The 17,478-nt window shown below is 58.9% G+C and overlaps 5 protein-coding genes across 5 annotated transcripts; 4 read left to right on the top strand and 1 right to left on the bottom strand.

Annotated features, from left to right (window-relative positions):
- Nucleotides 1-71: 71 nt before the first annotated feature.
- On the top strand, nt 72-1,990 carry PG986_004292 (uncharacterized protein; the record flags this gene model as incomplete). Its single annotated transcript, XM_066840514.1, has 3 exons — nt 72-1,142; nt 1,211-1,709; nt 1,833-1,990. 3 exons carry the CDS (start codon nt 72-74, stop codon nt 1,988-1,990), a joined length of 1,728 nt encoding a protein of 575 aa, XP_066703141.1.
- A 986-nt stretch (nt 1,991-2,976) lies between these two features.
- Nucleotides 2,977-11,263, top strand: PG986_004293 (Compactin diketide synthase; the record flags this gene model as incomplete). The annotated part of the gene is made up of 9 exons (XM_066840515.1): nt 2,977-3,231; nt 3,296-3,382; nt 3,441-3,534; nt 3,572-3,905; nt 3,988-5,144; nt 5,235-8,851; nt 8,907-8,967; nt 9,067-10,037; nt 10,097-11,263. 9 exons carry the CDS (start codon nt 2,977-2,979, stop codon nt 11,261-11,263), a joined length of 7,743 nt encoding a protein of 2,580 aa, XP_066703142.1.
- A 593-nt stretch (nt 11,264-11,856) lies between these two features.
- On the bottom strand, nt 11,857-13,479 carry PG986_004294 (uncharacterized protein; the record flags this gene model as incomplete). The annotated part of the gene is made up of 1 exon (XM_066840516.1): nt 11,857-13,479. The coding sequence occupies one exon, from the start codon at nt 13,477-13,479 to the stop codon at nt 11,857-11,859; it is 1,623 nt and encodes a 540-aa protein (XP_066703143.1).
- A 469-nt stretch (nt 13,480-13,948) lies between these two features.
- PG986_004295 (uncharacterized protein) lies at nt 13,949-14,890 on the top strand (the record flags this gene model as incomplete). Its single annotated transcript, XM_066840517.1, has 2 exons — nt 13,949-14,087; nt 14,151-14,890. 2 exons carry the CDS (start codon nt 13,949-13,951, stop codon nt 14,888-14,890), a joined length of 879 nt encoding a protein of 292 aa, XP_066703144.1.
- A 777-nt stretch (nt 14,891-15,667) lies between these two features.
- Nucleotides 15,668-16,715, top strand: PG986_004296 (uncharacterized protein; the record flags this gene model as incomplete). The annotated part of the gene is made up of 2 exons (XM_066840518.1): nt 15,668-16,348; nt 16,425-16,715. 2 exons carry the CDS (start codon nt 15,668-15,670, stop codon nt 16,713-16,715), a joined length of 972 nt encoding a protein of 323 aa, XP_066703145.1.
- Nucleotides 16,716-17,478: the final 763 nt, after the last annotated feature.

A 17,478-nucleotide genomic window follows, 5' to 3' on the forward strand; every position in this document is an offset into this window, starting at 1 on the left:
GTAGTCGTGATTAGACATTGCGTTTGGCAACAGTTTCCCTCCCATTCGATTATATGCTACTGTGAGCAAAGATGTCTGTCATGTTCGAACCGCTTCCCTTGGCGGCCGTAGGTCTGTTGGTCTTTGTGCTGCTTTATGCTGTCAGGAGGGTCTATCCAAGACCGCTCCCAGGCATTCCGTACAATGCCGCCTCGGCCAGGAGCTTGTGGGGAGACGCGACGGGCTTGATGGAGGCCTTCAAACGGACCGGCGACCCAAATAAGTACATCTTCAAGCAGGGCCGGGACCTCGATTCGCCCGTGAGCCAGATGTTCCTCGCGCCCGGCTCCAAGCCCACCGTCATCATCGACGACGTGCGCGAGGTGAAAGACATCCTGAGCCACCGCACCCACGAGTTCGACCGCGCGCCCCGGACCCAGGACGCCTACCGCGCCCTGCTGCCGCACTGCAGCCTCGTCAAGCTGACGGGCCCGGCCTTCAAGGAGCAGCGCAAGTTCTGGGAGGGCGTCACGGGCATCCCCTTCCTGCGCCGCGTCGCGGAGCCCAAGATGTACCACTACGCCCTCGGCGTCGTCGAGCTGTTTCGGGCGCAGACCGAGCTCGCCGCCGGTCGGCCGTTCGCCTGCTTTGACAACTTCGACGTCGCGGCGTTCGAGCTCATCTGCGACGTTGTGTTCGGGACGCCCGGCTCCGCCATCGAGGACGCGCGCGCCGAGGTCGTCCGGGCGACGCGCGGCAAGACGATCCAACAGCCCGCCTCCATTGACTCGGTGGCGGAGCTGCCCACCATACAGAAACCGGAGATGTGCTCCGACGTGTCGTTCTTCATCAGCACCATCGCCAAGTCCCTCAAATCAATCTTCCCGCCCTGGACCCTCTGGTACCTCCGGCAGCAGCCCCTCCACAAGCAGCGACTCGCCCAGAAGGAAAGCACGATTGATGGTCACATCGAAGCCGCCCGCGCCAGGTTGGCGCGGCTCTCCCCAGAGCAACTCAAGGACCTTGACGAAGATTCGGCGGTGGTGACTGGAGTGCGTCGCCAGCTTCTTGCCCGGTTGCGCCGCGGGGAGTCACTGGACGCTAGATTCTCCAAGCTGGCTCAGAAGGAGATCCACGATGAACTGTTTATGATCCTGGTTGCTGTAAGTGCCGCACGGATCGTCTGACCGCTTGAGTCAAGGGACAAAAAGGCTAATATCTGTTATAACAGGGTCACGAAACCAAAGCGGTCCTGCTTTCCTGGTCCGTCAAGTTTCTCATGGCCAACCCGAACAAACAAGAGAAACTGCGCCAAGTCCTCCAAGCCGCCTTCCCCGAGCGCGTCTCGAAGGGAGAGCAGCCCTCGGTCAAGTCGATCCTCTACACCTCGATCCCGTACCTCGAGGCCTTCATGGAGGAGTCGATCCGGTATGCCAACACGTCGCCCCGGCTCGTGCGCATGACGGCGACCGACACGCAGTGCCTGGGCTACCGAATCCCCAAGGGCGTCACCGTATTCCTTAATCCCTACATCGGCACGAAGCCGCTCGATATCCCCGAGGGGCTCCGCACCGACACCTCGCGCGGCTCCAAGGATAACTTCGAGTCATACTGGGACCCGAGCGGCATGGACGAGTTCGCGCCCGAGCGGTGGCTCAATGAGGACGGGTCGTTCAACCCGCGCAAGTTCCCCCGGCTGGCATTCTCCGCCGGGCCTCGGATGTGTTATGGTACGTGGATGCTCCTCCTCTTCTTTTCCGCTGCCCTCGCACTATCGCTACGACTATTCACGGCGGTAGCCGAGATTTGAGAATAGTCCCATTTTGACTAATCTTGACTGCGAGTGCACACAGGTCGGAATCTTGCATTGATGGAGTTCCGGGTCAATCTGGTGCTGCTGGTGTTGAACTTCAAGTTCGAGCAGGTCCCCAAAGGCCTGGACAGTATGGAATCCCAGCAGAGACTATTCCGCATGCCCCAACAGATCTACGTCAGGCTCACTCCTCTGTGACGAGACGTCTTTATACTTGTGGCGATACGCGTCAGATACTAGGTTGCAGCGTTGTCTCTTTTGTACGGTGGTACGATCTTTCCGTATATCCATAATAGTCTATATTCTTAAAAGGTTCCGAGCTTTTTGCACCTGGTTATAAATACTCTGCCTATCCATTTGTTTCTGCCTGCCTAACAAATGAGTATGCCTCTAAGCGGGCGTGTTGGTAAATGTGTTAGACACGGCGGTTATGTTACACTTGATAAGAGAGTGAACGAGACATGCATAGGGTCGTCGTTTCAGACTTATCCCCCGAGCCCTCGCCAGCAGCAGAACTCGTCATTTCTCCGCACGTCGACGCCCACATCTTCCCACAGAGTGTTTACTGATTTGGCCTTACTCGGCACAGACTCACCAAGAGCTCAAGTGGTTTCTTAGTCTCAGCAATCTCTATAACGAAACCCTTGCCAGATTTTAGACCAAACTGTCGATGTTCTCGTGTTTCCAAACCTCCACAACTGTATATACTCTTTTGATCTGGCCAGCCAGGGCTTGGAACTTTCCTTTCCTGGGTAAATCCAAGAGGCCGAATTTGGCCAGCACCCAAGTTGGGTGAGATACGTATACTTGTTCAAGATAACGACTTCTCTCGGTCAAAATCCCGCTTTGGTATTTCGCCCCAGAAGGGTGCGTTGGATTGGGAATTGACTCTTTCGGGAAATCTCCGAAACAGCAGCCGTAAAGGTATAGAGGAGCATCCAATTAAGAAAATAGCCAATCACGTAGCTTGTAACAGTCGTCAGTGATTTGTGACTTAACTGCATCGTGGATTGATGGAAGTATATCATAAAGCACAACTACAGAGTGCAATGAGGAGCAGTTCCCGGTGACAGCACGGCTTACAACTGTAGGCTTCATTCAAACATATACCCAACGCCAATACCCAAGATCTCTTTCATGTCAAACCCCTTTACCCCTTTTGACCAAGAGACCAACTGGTAGAGATGTCGGCACCCACGAATGGCAGGAACGGTACCCACAGGGACAGCGTCCCCAACGGAGATGGTGGCACGACCGGCAAGGACGCAACGACCCCTATTGCCATTGTTGGAATGGCCTGCCGTTTTCCCGGAAATGTGACCTCTCCATCCCAGCTGTGGGAGCTGTGTGTTTCCGGCAAAGATGGGTGGCAGCCCATTCCCGAGTCACGGTTCGACAACAAGTCGCTGTATCACAAAGACTACTCCCGAGCCGGAAGGGTAAGTAGCCTGGTACCATGTCGTCAAACTCGACATTGGGACTGTGGACTAACTGAAAGAACAGAGCCATGTGGAAGGTGGATATTTCATGGGCGAGGATATCTCCTTGTTCGATGCTGCTTTCTTCAATCTTGCTGCCGACGTCGCCAGTGTAAGCCCTCATAGAACCCAGCTCGAGTGGGGTCTCATGACTGACTTCCATTCTTCAGGGGCTAGATCCTCAGGCTAGACTAATGCTCGAGACTGTCTACGAAGCTACCGAAGATGGCAAGTTCCTTCCCCCTCTCTCTGTCTTTTGTCCAAGTTACTCCAGTACACCACCAGCTGACCTCCAACACAGCTGGCATCCCCATCGAGAAGCTTGCTGGCACTAACACATCGGTATACGCCGGCACATTCAATAAGGACTACCATGAGATCCAGACCAAGGATGCCGAGGTCCTGCCTCATGCTTTCCTTGCCGGCACCGGTACTGCCATGATCGCCAACCGCATCTCCCATTTTTTCGACCTTCAAGGTCCCAGCATGTCCATCGACACTGGTTGCAGCGCGGGCATGGTGGTGGTTCATCAAGGCTGTCAGAGTATCCGCACAGGAGAAAGCGATATATCGGTTGTTGGTGCAGCCAGTGCCCTCCTCACCCAAGACGCTTTTATCTCCGCGTCCACTATCGGGTGAGTAACCCTTTTTTTCTAGCAGTATCCCACTTCCGTGAAAGTCGAAGTCGGTGAAACTAATAGTCAATCATCCCTACAGCGCTATTGGCGCAGAAGGCAAATGTTTTGCTTGGGATGAGCGTGCCCACGGTTACGGCCGCGGTGAGGGTGTCGCTGCGCTCATACTGCAGCCTCTCGACGCTGCCCTGAAGGCTGGCAACAGAGTACACGCCATCATCAAGGATACCGGGCTTAATCAAGATGGCAAGACCACTACCATCACATCGCCTTCGGCCGATGCCCAGGTCAAGCTTATCCGGGAGTGCTACGCCCGCGCCGGCTACGACATGAAGGACACCGGCTACGTGGAAGCTCACATGACGGGAACGGCGGCCGGAGACCCCATCGAAGCCGAGGCCATCGCCCGGACGTTCGGCAAGGCCCGCGAGCCGCACGATCCTGTGGTCGTCGGCTCGGTCAAGACCAACGTTGGGCATACCGAGCCTGTGAGTGGCCTCGCCGCCATCATCAAGACGACGTTCGCACTTAAGAACCGCGTGATCCCGCCGAACCTGAACTTTGAGAAGGCGAACCCGGAGATCGATTTGCAGGGGTGGCACCTGCGGGTGCCGACCGCACCACTCCCGTGGCCCCAAGACAAGTTACTGCGCGCGTCAATCAACAATTTCGGATACGGAGGTACCAACGGCCACTTGATACTGGAGCCCTATCCCTCGCCATCTGCCCTTCAGAACGGATCGAATGGGCTAGGCAATGGCTATAACGGAGTCCACAATGGTGTAACCAATGGCAATGGCATCGCCAACGGATCGAGCAACGGAACACACAACGGCAACGGACATGCCGATACCACTCGTTCCCAAGTGTTCCTCCTCAGTGCCAAGGATTCCGTCGCTTGCCAGACCATGATGGACGTCTTCGCCACCCACGTCGAGAAAACCGAGCCCTCCGTCGAGGATCTCGCTTACACCCTGGCAAACCGACGTTCCATCCATTCATGGGTCACGGCCGTTCGGGCCCAGACTATCGAAGAGCTGGCGAAGCGATTAAGGGATCCGCTCGTCAAGCCTTCGAGCACCTCCAAGCGTCCCCGCCTTGCCTTCGTCTTCAATGGACAGGGCGCGCAGTGGCACGCCATGGGGCGGGAGCTCATCGATGCCTACCCGGTCTTTGGGCAGAGCGTCCGAGAGGCCGACAAGGCGCTGAGGGAGTATGGTGCATCATGGTCACTGATAGGTGAGTTTTGGTGTACCTCTTTCTTTCCCATACTTAGACGCGGCTCAGCCGACTCCCGTGTTTCCTGTGCTGACTAAAGTCCCACCACAGACGAACTCATGCGGGACGCATCTACCACACGCGTAGCCGACATCAACCTCAGCCAACCCGTCAGCGTCGCGGTTCAACTCTGCCTCGTCGACCTGTTGGCTTCGTGGGGCGTCTCGCCGACGGCCGTGACAAGCCACTCCAGCGGCGAGATCGCCGCCGCCTACGCCACCCATGTGCTCTCGTTCAAGGAGGCGCTCGGCGTCGCCTACTTCCGCGGCGAGCTGGCCCTGAAGCACCAGAAGCTGCACTCCCTCGCCGGCGGCATGCTCGTCGCCGCCATCGGCCCCGACGACGTCGAGAAGTACATCGGCGACACGCCCGGAGGCACGGTTGTCGTGGCCTGCGTCAATAGTCCGAGCAGTATCACGCTCTCGGGCGACGTGGCGGCGCTCGATGAGGTGGCTTCGCGGCTGCAGAGGGACGATGTCTTTGCTCGGAAGCTCAAGGTGCCCATGGCGTACCACTCGCACCATATGCTGCACATTTCGCCGGATTACATCGAGCAGCTCCAGGCCATCCTTCCTTGGCCCAAGAAGACGTGGGGCGAAGAAGCTGCGACGTTCGTATCACCCGTTACGGGAGACAAGGTCACGTCGCCGAGCACGTTGGCTCCCGAGCACTGGGCCCGCAACATGACACACCCGGTTCTCTTTAGCCAGGCCTTTGAGCGCATGTGTTTCGATGAAGGAGGCACTGCTCCCAACGTCGACATGATTGTGGAAGTCGGCGCGCACAGCACCTTGGCCGGCCCCATGCGGCAGATCCTCAAGGCGCGGGACACGGAGCTACCGTACGTGTCGTGCCTCAAGCGGCCCGAGAATGCCGTGGAGACTATGCAGGACGTCGCCTGTGCTCTGATCGCTCGGGGCTACCCAGTGAATTTGAATGCGGTCAATTCCCCTCTTGGGGAGGAAGGTCGGGTGGTAACCGACCTTCCGTCATACCCGTGGAACCATACCAAGCGTTTCTGGGTTGAGCCCAGGCTCAGTAGGGACCAGAGGTACAAGAGGTTCCCGCCCCATGAACTGCTCGGTACCCCTATCAACGGAGGCAATTCCGTCACGCCGACCTGGCGAAACTTCATCCGTCTATCTGAGATCGAGTGGCTGAAGGACCACCAGATAGATGGCTCGGTGGTGTTCCCGGGTGCCGGATACATTGCCTTGGCCATTGAGGCTGCACGGCTTCTCGCTGATCCCACGGAAGCCACCATCCAAGGCTACAAGCTGCGGGATATCGATATCTCCAATGCCATGGTCATTCCAGAATCCGTCTTTGGGGTGGAAACTCACTTCAGTCTTCAGAGCTGCAGCCAAAGGCAGCTGGATCACGACGGATGGTACGAGTTCAAGCTCTGCTCTCTCACTTCTGGCGGCTCCTGGATCGAGCACTGCAAGGGTCTCGTCACGGCCGTTACAGACGACAGATCCAAAGTGAGGACAGCCGAGTTGACTCGCAAAGCGGAAGCGCCTCGGGAGGAGACCTATTTCGAGGACGCGTCGGCGACTAAGGTTGACATCGAGGCTCTCTTTTCCGGGCTCCGGGACAGAGGAATCTACCATGGACCCGAGTTCCAGAACCTGGCCGACAGCCGGGCCGCCGGCCAGCGAGCCATCACCAACTTTGCCATAGCCGGAATTGCAAGCGCTGTGCACGACTACGTGCTCCACCCGACTACTCTCGACTCCGTACTGCAAGCATCCTTCAGCAGTCTGCCGGCAGAAATGGACAAGGACGTCATGGTTCTCCCCAGGTTTATCCGGAGCCTGGTTGTGCCGAAGTCCCTGAAGCGACAGGGCGGCGACAGGTTGCAGGCCTTCTCTGAGCTGGTCAAGGCCGACAAGCGTGGCTACACATCCAACATCGCCATCGCGGCCGCGACGCCCGAGCCCGAGGAAGAAGACTCGACGTTCGCCAACTTCCTCCAGCTGGACGGCTTCTTCGGCCAAGCGGTGCCCCGACGCACCGACGACTCGAACCAGGAGACCGGCATCTGCTCCAAGAGCTGCTGGGAGCTCGATATCCTCCACAGCGTCCCGGCCGACCTGAGGGCCTCTTTGGCCATCCCCTTGGCGCAGCATGAGATCGACACCGAAAGAAAGCTCAGTCGCGTCTCGTGGAACTTCATCTCCGAGGCCATGGCCGAGCTGCAGGGCCAGGATCCGGACACGTTCGAGTGGCATCACAAGCGCATGTACGAGTGGATGAAGACGGTCGTGCAGGATGGCCTCGACGGGAAGCTCGGTCCTGGCAGCGAATCGTGGGCCAAGGCCAGCAGGGGTCTCAAGAACATGCTGGCGGACGAGCTCAATGCCCAAAACGCAGCGGGTAAGCTCACGGTCCGTGTAGGACGGAACTTGGCCGCCATCATCCGAGGCGAGATCACACCCCTGGAGTTGATGATGGAAGGCAACCTGCTTAACCAATTTTACATGGATCACGAAGCCCTGAAGACCCGCTCCTACAAGCACCTCTCCACCATCGCCGAGCTCTATGCTCTGAAAAACCCGGGCGCAAAGGTCCTCGAGATAGGCGCCGGGACCGGTGGCGCAACCACCACCGTCTTGGAGGGCTTCGGCACCAAGGGCGACGGCTCTGGATCCATCCTCGGCCACTACACCTTCACCGACATCTCGCCGGGCTTCTTCGAAGCAGCCCGGACCAAGTTCGCCGCCTGGTCATCCCTGATGGACTTCAAGAAGCTGGACATCGAAGTCGATCCGCTCGACCAAGGCTTCACCGAAGGCGCCTACGACCTCATCGTCGCGGCGTCGTGTCTCCACGCCACCAAGAACCTCAACACCACCATGACACATGTCCGGAAGCTGCTGAAGCCTGGCGGCACCCTCCTGCTCATCGAGGCCACGGCCGACCGCCTCGAAGGCCAGCTGATCTTCGGCACGCTGCCCGGATGGTGGCTCGGGGAGGAACCCGAGCGACAGATGAGTCCGAACGCGCCGCTCGAGATGTGGAAGCGCGTCCTGGGCGAAGTGGGCTTCACTGGCGTCGACTTCGACGTGCCCGACTACGAGGAGCCGGCCTTCCAGTCGGCGCGCGTCATGCTGTCCCGCGCAAAGACCAATGTGCAAAGTCCATTCTCGATCGTGGTGCCGCCCAAACACGAAGCCTCGGCAGAGGAGACGGCATGGTTGCACCGAGCATCGAACGCCATCGCGTCGCTGACCGGCAAGCCCCCGCTGATCGTGTCCCTCGAGGACGTCGACGCGTGGCAGGACACCGTCTGCATCTTCACGGCGGAGATGGAAACGCCCTTCGTCGACGGCATCGACGAGACCGCCTTCGAGCAGCTGAAGAAGCTGCTCAACCAGAGCGCCGGGCTGGTCTGGCTCAGCTGCGGTGGCCTCGTCGACGCCGCGGACCCGGCCTTTGGCGCGACGGACGGTCTGATCCGGACGATGCGGCAGGAGGATGCGGGCAAGCGCTGGATCCGACTTGACTTCGAAAAGACCGGAAGCGTGTGGTCCGGCGACAAGATTCCGCATCTAACGCACGTGTTGGAGCAGAGCTTCGACGTCACCCTCGACGCTACCGAGGTGGAGTGGGAGTATGCGGTTAAGGACTCGTTGCTTCGTGTGCCTAGAACGTATCCGGATAAGGTACAGGACGCCTTGTCAAAGAACCTGTCGGCGGACCTGCCCCCCGGAGGCACAGCCATTCGACCAACCGGGACGGCCACTCATATGGGAGACACCCAAGTCGGGCGCCACAGGAAGTAAGCCCCCCCTTTTCTTTCTCTTTGCTTTGCCAGGTTTTGGATATGGACTTTTTCGGTGATGATGCATTGCCGTGGTTACTCACATTTATACTCTAGTCAATCCCTACTTCGTCGAGAACACCGAGCTCATGACGACCGAAGTCCCCCACGGCATGGTCGAAGTCGAAGCCAAAGCCTTCGGCCTCAACTTCCGCGAAGTCATGGTGGCGCTAGGCGAGCTCGACGAGCCCCTCAAGGGCCACGAGTCCGCCGGGATCGTCACAGCCCTCGGCCCGGGCACCGAAGCCAGCGGTCTGAAAGTCGGCGACCGTGTTTGTTCCCTAGTCCGCGGGCGTCTCGCTAGTAAGGGCCGGACGTGGTGGACTTCGGTCGCGAAGCTCCCCGACGACTTGGAGGTTTCCTGGCCACATGCTGCTGCGTTCCCGGCCGCCTACGTCACGGCTTACGGCAGTTTGATCCAGATCGCCCATCTGAAAAAGGGCGAGCGCGTCTTGGTCCATGCTGCGTCGGGAGCTACTGGTCAAGCGGCCATCAGCTTGGCCCAGCATGTCGGCGCAGAAGTCTATGCCACTTGCAGTACCAAGGCGAAGCGAGACCTCCTGGTCGAGGTGTTCGATATCCAGCCCGACCACATCTTCTCGAGCCGCGACGCCAGCTTTGCGCCCGCGATCATGGCCGCGACGGGCGGGAAGGGTGTCGATGTGGTGCTGAACTCCCTGTCCGGACCGCTGCTCAAGGCGACATGGGACTGCATGGCCCGCTTCGGCCGCTTCGTGGATATCACCAAGATCGACATCGAGGCGAATCGCGTGCTGGAGACGGCGCCGTTTGGACGCTGCGCCGTTTACACCGCCTTTGACTTGTTGCAGCTCACGGAGTACTGTGGCGACTTGACGCACGAGGCGCTGGTGGAGAGTATCCGCATCATCCGCGAACGCAGCAAGCCTCCAATTCATCCCATCACCCCGTTCTCCATCACGGACATGGCCAAGGCGATGCGTCAAATGCAGGGCGGAGCGCACATGGGCAAGTTGGTTCTTGTACCGAATCCGGGTGATAAAGTCAACGTAAGTGTTCTTCCTGTTGCCGCAATTGTAGAACCGAATCCTAACCATTACTCCCTCAGGTTATCACTCGCCTACCCCCTATCTCTATTGACAAGGCAGACGCCACATACCTGATATCCGGCGGCCTGGGCGGCATCGGCCGTGCCATTGCCGAATGGTTCATCCGCAAAGGCGCCAAGAACGTCGTCCTAGTCTCCCGCCACGCCAGCACCCACGCCGAAGCCCCGAACCTGATCCGCGAAGCCACCGCGGCCGGCTGCCGCCTCCTGATCCGCGACTGCGACGTCTCGGACGAGGCCGCGCTCCTGCGCCTCCTGGACCAGGTGTCCGAAGCCGGCCTGCCCGCCATCCGCGGCGCCATCACGGGCGCCATGGTGCTCGACGACACCGTCATGGAGCGCATGCAGTTCTCGCAGTGGTCCACCGGCGTCAAGCCCAAGATCGACGGCAGCCGCAACCTGCACAAGCACCTGCCCGACCTCGCCTTCTTCGTCATGCTCTCCTCGGTCGCCGGCGTCGCGGGCCACATGTCCCAGGCCAACTACGCCGCCGGCAACACCTACCAAGACGCCCTCGCGCGCCACCGCACCGCGCGCGGCCTGCCCGCCGTCACCATCGACCTCGGCGCGGTCCGCTCCGTCGGGTACGTCGCGCAGCGCGAGGCCGCCGGAGACGAGCGCCTGCGCGCGCGCGTCGAGAACGTCGGGTTCGGCTCCGTCGACCTCGAGGCCGTGCTCGGCATCATCGAAGCCGGGATTCGCGACCCGCTGAGGAGCAACCAGGCGGACTGCCAGGTCATCGTGGGGCCCAACTTCCACGCCTTCGCGACCGAGTCGGCGATGCGCAACGACCGCCGCTTCGGCACGCTGCGGATCGCGAGCCAGCTCGGCGGGGCCGCGGCGTCCGCGTCGGGCGATGGCGGCAAGTCCAGCACGGCCGCGTTCGTCAAGGCGTACACGGCGGCGGGGAAGGACGTCAACGCGGCGGCGGGCCTGCTCGTGCAGGCGCTCAGCGCCAAGCTGTCCGACATCTTCAACATCCCGCTCTCGGACATTGACCCGGACCTGCCGCTGTCGCGGTACGGCGTGGACTCGCTGGTCGGGGTGGAGCTGCGCAATTGGTTGAGCAGTACGGTCAAGGCCAAGGTGTCGGTCTTTGAGATTCTGCAGTCGGCATCGCTCAATGAGTTCGCACTGCTGGTGACGGGCAAGAGCGAGTTGCTCTAGGGATTTGTGCTAAGAATTTATCTCTCCATCAATGTACTGTATTCGATCGTTAATATGTTTTGGTACTTCGAAGCACCTGGCATATTCATTACTCATCCCATCAATCTTTATCAATTAGATGCAAAGCCTAAGTCGGCGTCCGAACCATGTGAAGTTAATGCACTGCGGGGTTTTGAAGTTTGGGAAAGGTTTACCTTGCACAGTAAGGGCAGAAATTGATAGGGAGTGCTATATCAACGTGATGGATACATTCCGTTGACGGTGTAACCACACTGCTGATGAACACACCCTTTTCTCCCTACGGGCTGGGAATCAAGCAGTAACAAATGCCCGGACTACCTATCTCACACCGATCTGGATCTCGTGAAGCTTGATGACCTACTCAGGAGATTCACGGCCCCGCTGCTACGACAACACATGAAATGTTCATGACAGGAAAGCAGATCAATCTGGCAGTCCGCATTTGAGGTAGAGGTACTGCGGCAGCTACCTACGACCTGTCAAACCCGAGCCATCAACATCGCCACATACGAAGGAACTGGTTCCAATGCAACGTAAATACACAATTTCCCTAGTCAACGCTTCCCATCCATTCACTCAGTCCAATCCACATTATGTTCCGGAAACCGGAACACGGGAACATCCTCGGCCTTCCGCCGCTTGACGCGTATCTTGGCGCTGGGCGAGGGCACGCGCAAGATGCCCACCCAGGTGTCCCCGGGCCGCTCCGGCAGCATCTCGAAGTCGTAGTGCAGCAGCACGTACGCCAGCATGAGCTTGAGCTCGGCGGCGGCGAAGAACCGGCCCGGGCACGCCTGCCGCCCGTTGCCGAAGGCGAGGTAGTCGTTACCCGTCGCGGCGAAGGACATGCGGGCGCGCTCCATGTGGTCGGGCAATCTCTCCCCCGTATCGACGAGCCGCCGCAGGTCGACGAAGCGGAAGGGGTCGAACTCGTTCGCGCCCGGGTACTTCCGGTCGTCGGTCAGGACGCCCAGGCTCGGCACGGCGCAGAAGTTGCCGTGCGGGATGTGCAGCCCCGACGGCGTGGTCAGACCTTCCGGGGCTACGACGACGCGCCGCAGCGCCACGGCCGTGAGCGTGTTGAGGCGCGCGCTCTCGCGGAAGACGGAGTCGAGCTTGACCATGCGGTACATGGCCGTCTTGGTCCAGACCCCTTGCGTTTCGGCCAGGACGGTCGTGATCTCGTTGCGCAGCTCGTCGAGGACCTCGGCCCGGGACGAGATGAGGTCCAGCACGAGGTTCGTCACGGTCAGAGACGAGGTGTGGATGGAGACCAGGTTCAGCAGCAGGACGCGGCCGGCCAAGGTCCGGGGGTTCCACATGCGGGGGTCGCCGCTCGCCAGGGCTTGCTCGATGCTCCATTGCAGGAAGTCGTTCTTCTCCGCGACATACTTTTCGTCTTTGGTCTGAGGGTTGGTCATGTGGTCGGAGCGGTGCTGGAGGCGGCGGTGGATCTCGGGAAGGAGGATGTTGGTGAAGCGGGACTCGAAGTACCGGTTTGGCAGGGTGAGAAGGGGTGAGGCCAGAGGTTTCAGGGGATCCCATACGAAGCTAAGAAACCGCGCGCTCAGCGGCAGGGAGCGGGCGAAGTTGAGACCGGCGCTGAGGAGGGCCGGGTCGCGGCAGAAGGGGAGCCCGACGAAGGCGCGGTTCGTGACGCCGCCCACCACCTTGCCAAGAGAGTCCCACACGCCCACGTCGCGGAAGTTCTTAGTGTCGGTGCCCCAAATCTCTTCAAAGCAATACGCCGTCTCGTCGTTCAATGCCGACAGCAAGTTGCCGATCTGGTTCGTCAGCGTGGTGGTGATAAGGTGCTGGTGCGCCGCGTTCGAGATGATGAACTGATCCGCGACGGTGTGTCGGTAGAGTAGGCCCTCAATGATGACGGCGCGGAGGTTGAGGACCGAGTCGGGCTGGTCGGTGACGAACTGGGTCTCCGAGGCCGGCAGGACGATGAAGTTGGCGCCGCCGGGGCCGGCGACCGGGAGAAGGGCCGCCTGGTTGGGGAACTGCTTATACCCATCCAGGGCAGCCTTGTGGACGTCGAGAGAGTTCCGCAGTGTGGCTTGCCAGTATGGGAACCAGTCGCCCTTGCGTGCACCGATGATCGGGAGTCCCGTGGGGAGACGTGGGCCCGAGGCCGAAAAGAACATCCATAATACCCAGCCAAAGAAAAGGCCCGCCGCCGTGATCATCACTAAGCTTGCCATGATGCGGGAAAGTTGCTCTGCGTTCTATCGATCTGCCTTATTCTCCGCAGGACGATTCTACAGAGGCAGATTGTATTGCAAAGCGAGTAGCTAATTATTCCACTGTAACAATCTACCAAGATGGTATGGTATGGTATGGTATGGTATGGTATGACTCTAGCGAAGAAGCAATCCAACCGCGCATGGATATCGGTAGATCTGTACGCGAACGGAGGGCCACTGTTAGGATGAATCCCAAAAAGCGTGGTGTCAGGCTCACAAACGGGATTGCCACTACCCAATCCGGAAAGATCCGAGCTGGGGGCCAGGAGGGAAAGAAGCCGTCAAGTATTTACCGCGAAGACTGTGTAGGTACATGACTTTCCACAGAGGTTTGGGTTCCCGGCGCCTGAATCGTAGGATCGTTTGGATTTCGTCGGATGGTTTCCGTGGCCTTCATCGTGTAGTAGACATCATGAGGATTCTAGCTCTGCACGGACTGGGCGCGTCCGGCGCCATGCTAAAAGCCCAATTGGCACCTTTGGTCAAGAGCTTTGGCGCAGATCATCAATTCATATTCTTCGAAGGCGCCATACCGTGCGGAAGAGGACCCGGTATATTTCTCTATTTGATACGTATCTGGATACCTTTTGTCTCTGGCTAACCTCTGTCTACAGCGGTCCCAGCTTGGGAATCAGGGCCCTTCCAGTCTTATGCAACAGGGTTCACTCCACAGGAAATGCGAGAGGCACTTCACCGGATAGACACGTTCATCCAGAAAAATGGCCCCTTTGATGGAGTTCTGGGGTTCAGCCTGGGCTCGGCCATGGCCATCAGCTACATACTGAACCAGCAGAGGAAACACCCCGACAGCCGGCCGCCCTTCGACTTCGCCCTGTTCTTCTCGCCCATCTTCGTGGCCTCGCCCGACGATGCTTGTTACGAACGCCTGGTGGACCGCATCCTTGATGGCGACCATGAGGGCTTCCGCGCCGAATTCCCCGACGGAGACTTCGCCTCGCTGATTGACTCGGACGAAGAGCGCGTCTTCACCGAGTACCTCAAGATTGTCCTGTCGATGCACTCGAGCGTCGGCGACATCCTGCCCAACACGCGCCTCGACTTCCTTTCGTTCGAGGCGAAGGCGAGCAACGTCCCGCGCCTGTTACATCCGGACATCTACAAGGAGCGCGTCCGCATTCCCACGGTGCACGTCTCGGGGACGAGTGACGTACCGGCGATGGAGGAGCAGTCGAGGGTGGCCGAAGGGCTGTATACGCCTTCGCTCGCCCAGCTCTACCGGCACGGTGGGGGCCATGAGATACCGTTCAAGAAGACGGAGGTTGCGGCGATCATCTCCATGGTGAAGAAGGCGGAGGAAAAGGGGAAGCAGCTGCAGGCATTGTATGACTTCTGAGGGCGGGCGGGTGGCCTTGGCTACCCCACGATAGAATCACTAGACTTGCTTTTTCTCCTCCGCGTGCACTTCTGGAGCGCCCTAATTACTATGATGTGCAATGAATCTTTGGTAATGTGTGCTTGGAGCGAATGTCCGATAAGCACTAATGACACATTCGTTGGGGTACGCACTTCAGAGGGGAGCCTACCCCGGACTGATCTAGCAACGTGGCACACCACGCGTGCGGGAGTGGGAACGGGAGGACTTTGCCAAATCCACTGTGTCAATGTCGATTCGAATATCCATACGTACGTAAACTGCTGCTTGCCCTAAGACATCCCGATATGTGCCTAGGTCGACGTGTCAAATATGCATATGCATGTCTTGGAAAGGGGGTACTTCCGCGTGCCCCCTAACCCACCTCGGCGCCGTCTTGGCTACGACCTTTTCCGAATCAGGATATGGCGGCCGGACGAAGCGCCCGAACAGACAACATCCGACATATGCATATGCACGTTACGGATGCAAAGATCTGAAAGCGATATCCGGATCAGAGCACGCCCCTTTGATTTATCCTGGCCACCTCCCCCCACCCACAAAACGGATATTACCATGTCGAGGCGACTGCGGTGTATATTCACTATCCAAGAACGTAAAGGATTGGTATAGTTTTGCTGACTGCGTCTCATCAGACTATCCGCTCCAATACATATGCGCCGCAAACTGCTACCACCATATAGACTTTTCATATCATATCTGTTGGTCGCTTTCCCCCTCTTCCTGCGGTATGATATCATGTCTGACGCGGCATACCTCGTCAAAGGCAAGGTCGCGCTGGTAACAGGCGCTGGGTCTGGCATCGGCCATGCATTGACCAGGCTTTTGCTCGCCGCCGGCTGTTCCGTCGTGCTGGCGGACCTCAAGCTGCGCCCCGAGGCCGAGCAGCTTCTGCAGGAGTATCCTTATCACCCCACCTCCACCACCACCACCGACGATGGCCCGCCCAGCAGCGGCGCAGTTGCAACCGGCGCCCTCTTCCACGCCACCGACGTAACGAACTGGGCCCAGCTTACCTCGCTGTGGGAGACGGCCCTGACCTCCTTCGGCCGCATCGACATCGTCTGCAGCGTCGCGGGGACGTACGAGCCCCCCTCCAGCTCGTTCTGGAAGCCCCCGGGTATCTCAACCGAGTCCCGCGACCCGCCCGACGCGCCGCTGGGCCAGTACCGGACTTTCGCCGTCAACCAGATCGCGCCCATGCGCCTGGCGCAGATGGCCGTCGACTACTGGACCCAAAACCGCGGCATCCACGGCAACTTCCTCGCCGTCGCCAGCATGGCCGGCTACCTGCACTCGGTCGAGACGCCGTTCTACATGGCGAGCAAGGCCGCCCTGGTCAGCTTCGTGAAGTCCCTCGGCGCGCTGCGCGAGGTTCTGGGGATACGGGTTTCTGCTGTATGCCCTGGTACGGTTCTGGTACGTAGCAGCTACGGCGCCACTGTTGGTTGGCCTGAGACATGCATGCGTGGCAGCACTAACTGACTAGCTATAGACGCCCATCTTCGACCCGGCATGGAACAAGCTGCTGACAGCCAAGGACGTCTGCCTCTCGGCGGAAGAGTGCGCGGCCGTCATCCTGCGGGTGCTGGTCGAGCCCCAGTGGGGGAGCGGCAGCATTGTGGAAACGCAGATGCTGGGCGACAAGACGGCGCCGCGGATCAGCGTGCGGGATGTGCAGATGGAGGCGCTGTACCCCGCCACTTTCCAGAGGCCGAACCATCATGTGATCCAGAGCAGGCAGAACCTGATCCAGCGGGTGCAGAAGTTTGGAATGAGAGGTTAGACTAGACCGGCCCATTGCCCCCTATCTAGATTGGATAGATATAAGCGATAGTCAAGGATACTGAAACGCGTAAGCCCGCTGGCGTAACTATTCATGTATCTGTCGTATGTATGCTTGGGGTGTGGGGTTGACGAATGCACCGTAAGCAGCCACCAAGCCAACTGGGACGTCAAGATGTCGAACCGATACGCTGGGCCAAGACGTGGGTAGGATTCAAGGTAGTGCTCGTGTGGCAGGTAGCATGTGTAATCATTGCAAGAGGGAGGGGCCGATCAACATCTGCCGAAGTCAGCACTAACGCTGCGCCCGTGGCTCGTGTGGTACTAGTGCTTATTTCAACCATCACTGATGAGGTCGACCGAGGCATGGATTCAATGACCAATAGCATGTCCAGGAGCCAAACCACACTATGTTCATATCCATATGCATATATCTCACGACTTATTAGGTAAGAAAACGGCTAGCGAGTGCCGTGCTCCCGCCCAAAAACCTTGGAATCTTGTACCTATATCTTTCTGCATTGCCACGGGGTTGACTAGGTAGCATCGAACCTTTCTATTCTAGCCAAGACCTTCGTACGGAAGAGCTCCCACAAGCTTTCCAGTTTGGATTCCTCATCCACCAATAGCTTCCGGGCCCTGGCATTGGAACCCATCTTTTCCTTCACCCGAAGCAGAACCTCTCGTAGTTGCCCGATGTGCAATAGTAATGCGTGATACACCATCTGGGTCTGCATCTCTGGACTGTCCACCTTGTAGCGACC

This window comes from Apiospora aurea (assembly GCF_038362705.1).
Source record: "Apiospora aurea strain CBS 24483 chromosome Unknown utg000003l_segment0_segment0, whole genome shotgun sequence".
Taxonomy (NCBI): Eukaryota; Fungi; Ascomycota; class Sordariomycetes; order Amphisphaeriales; family Apiosporaceae; genus Apiospora; species Apiospora aurea.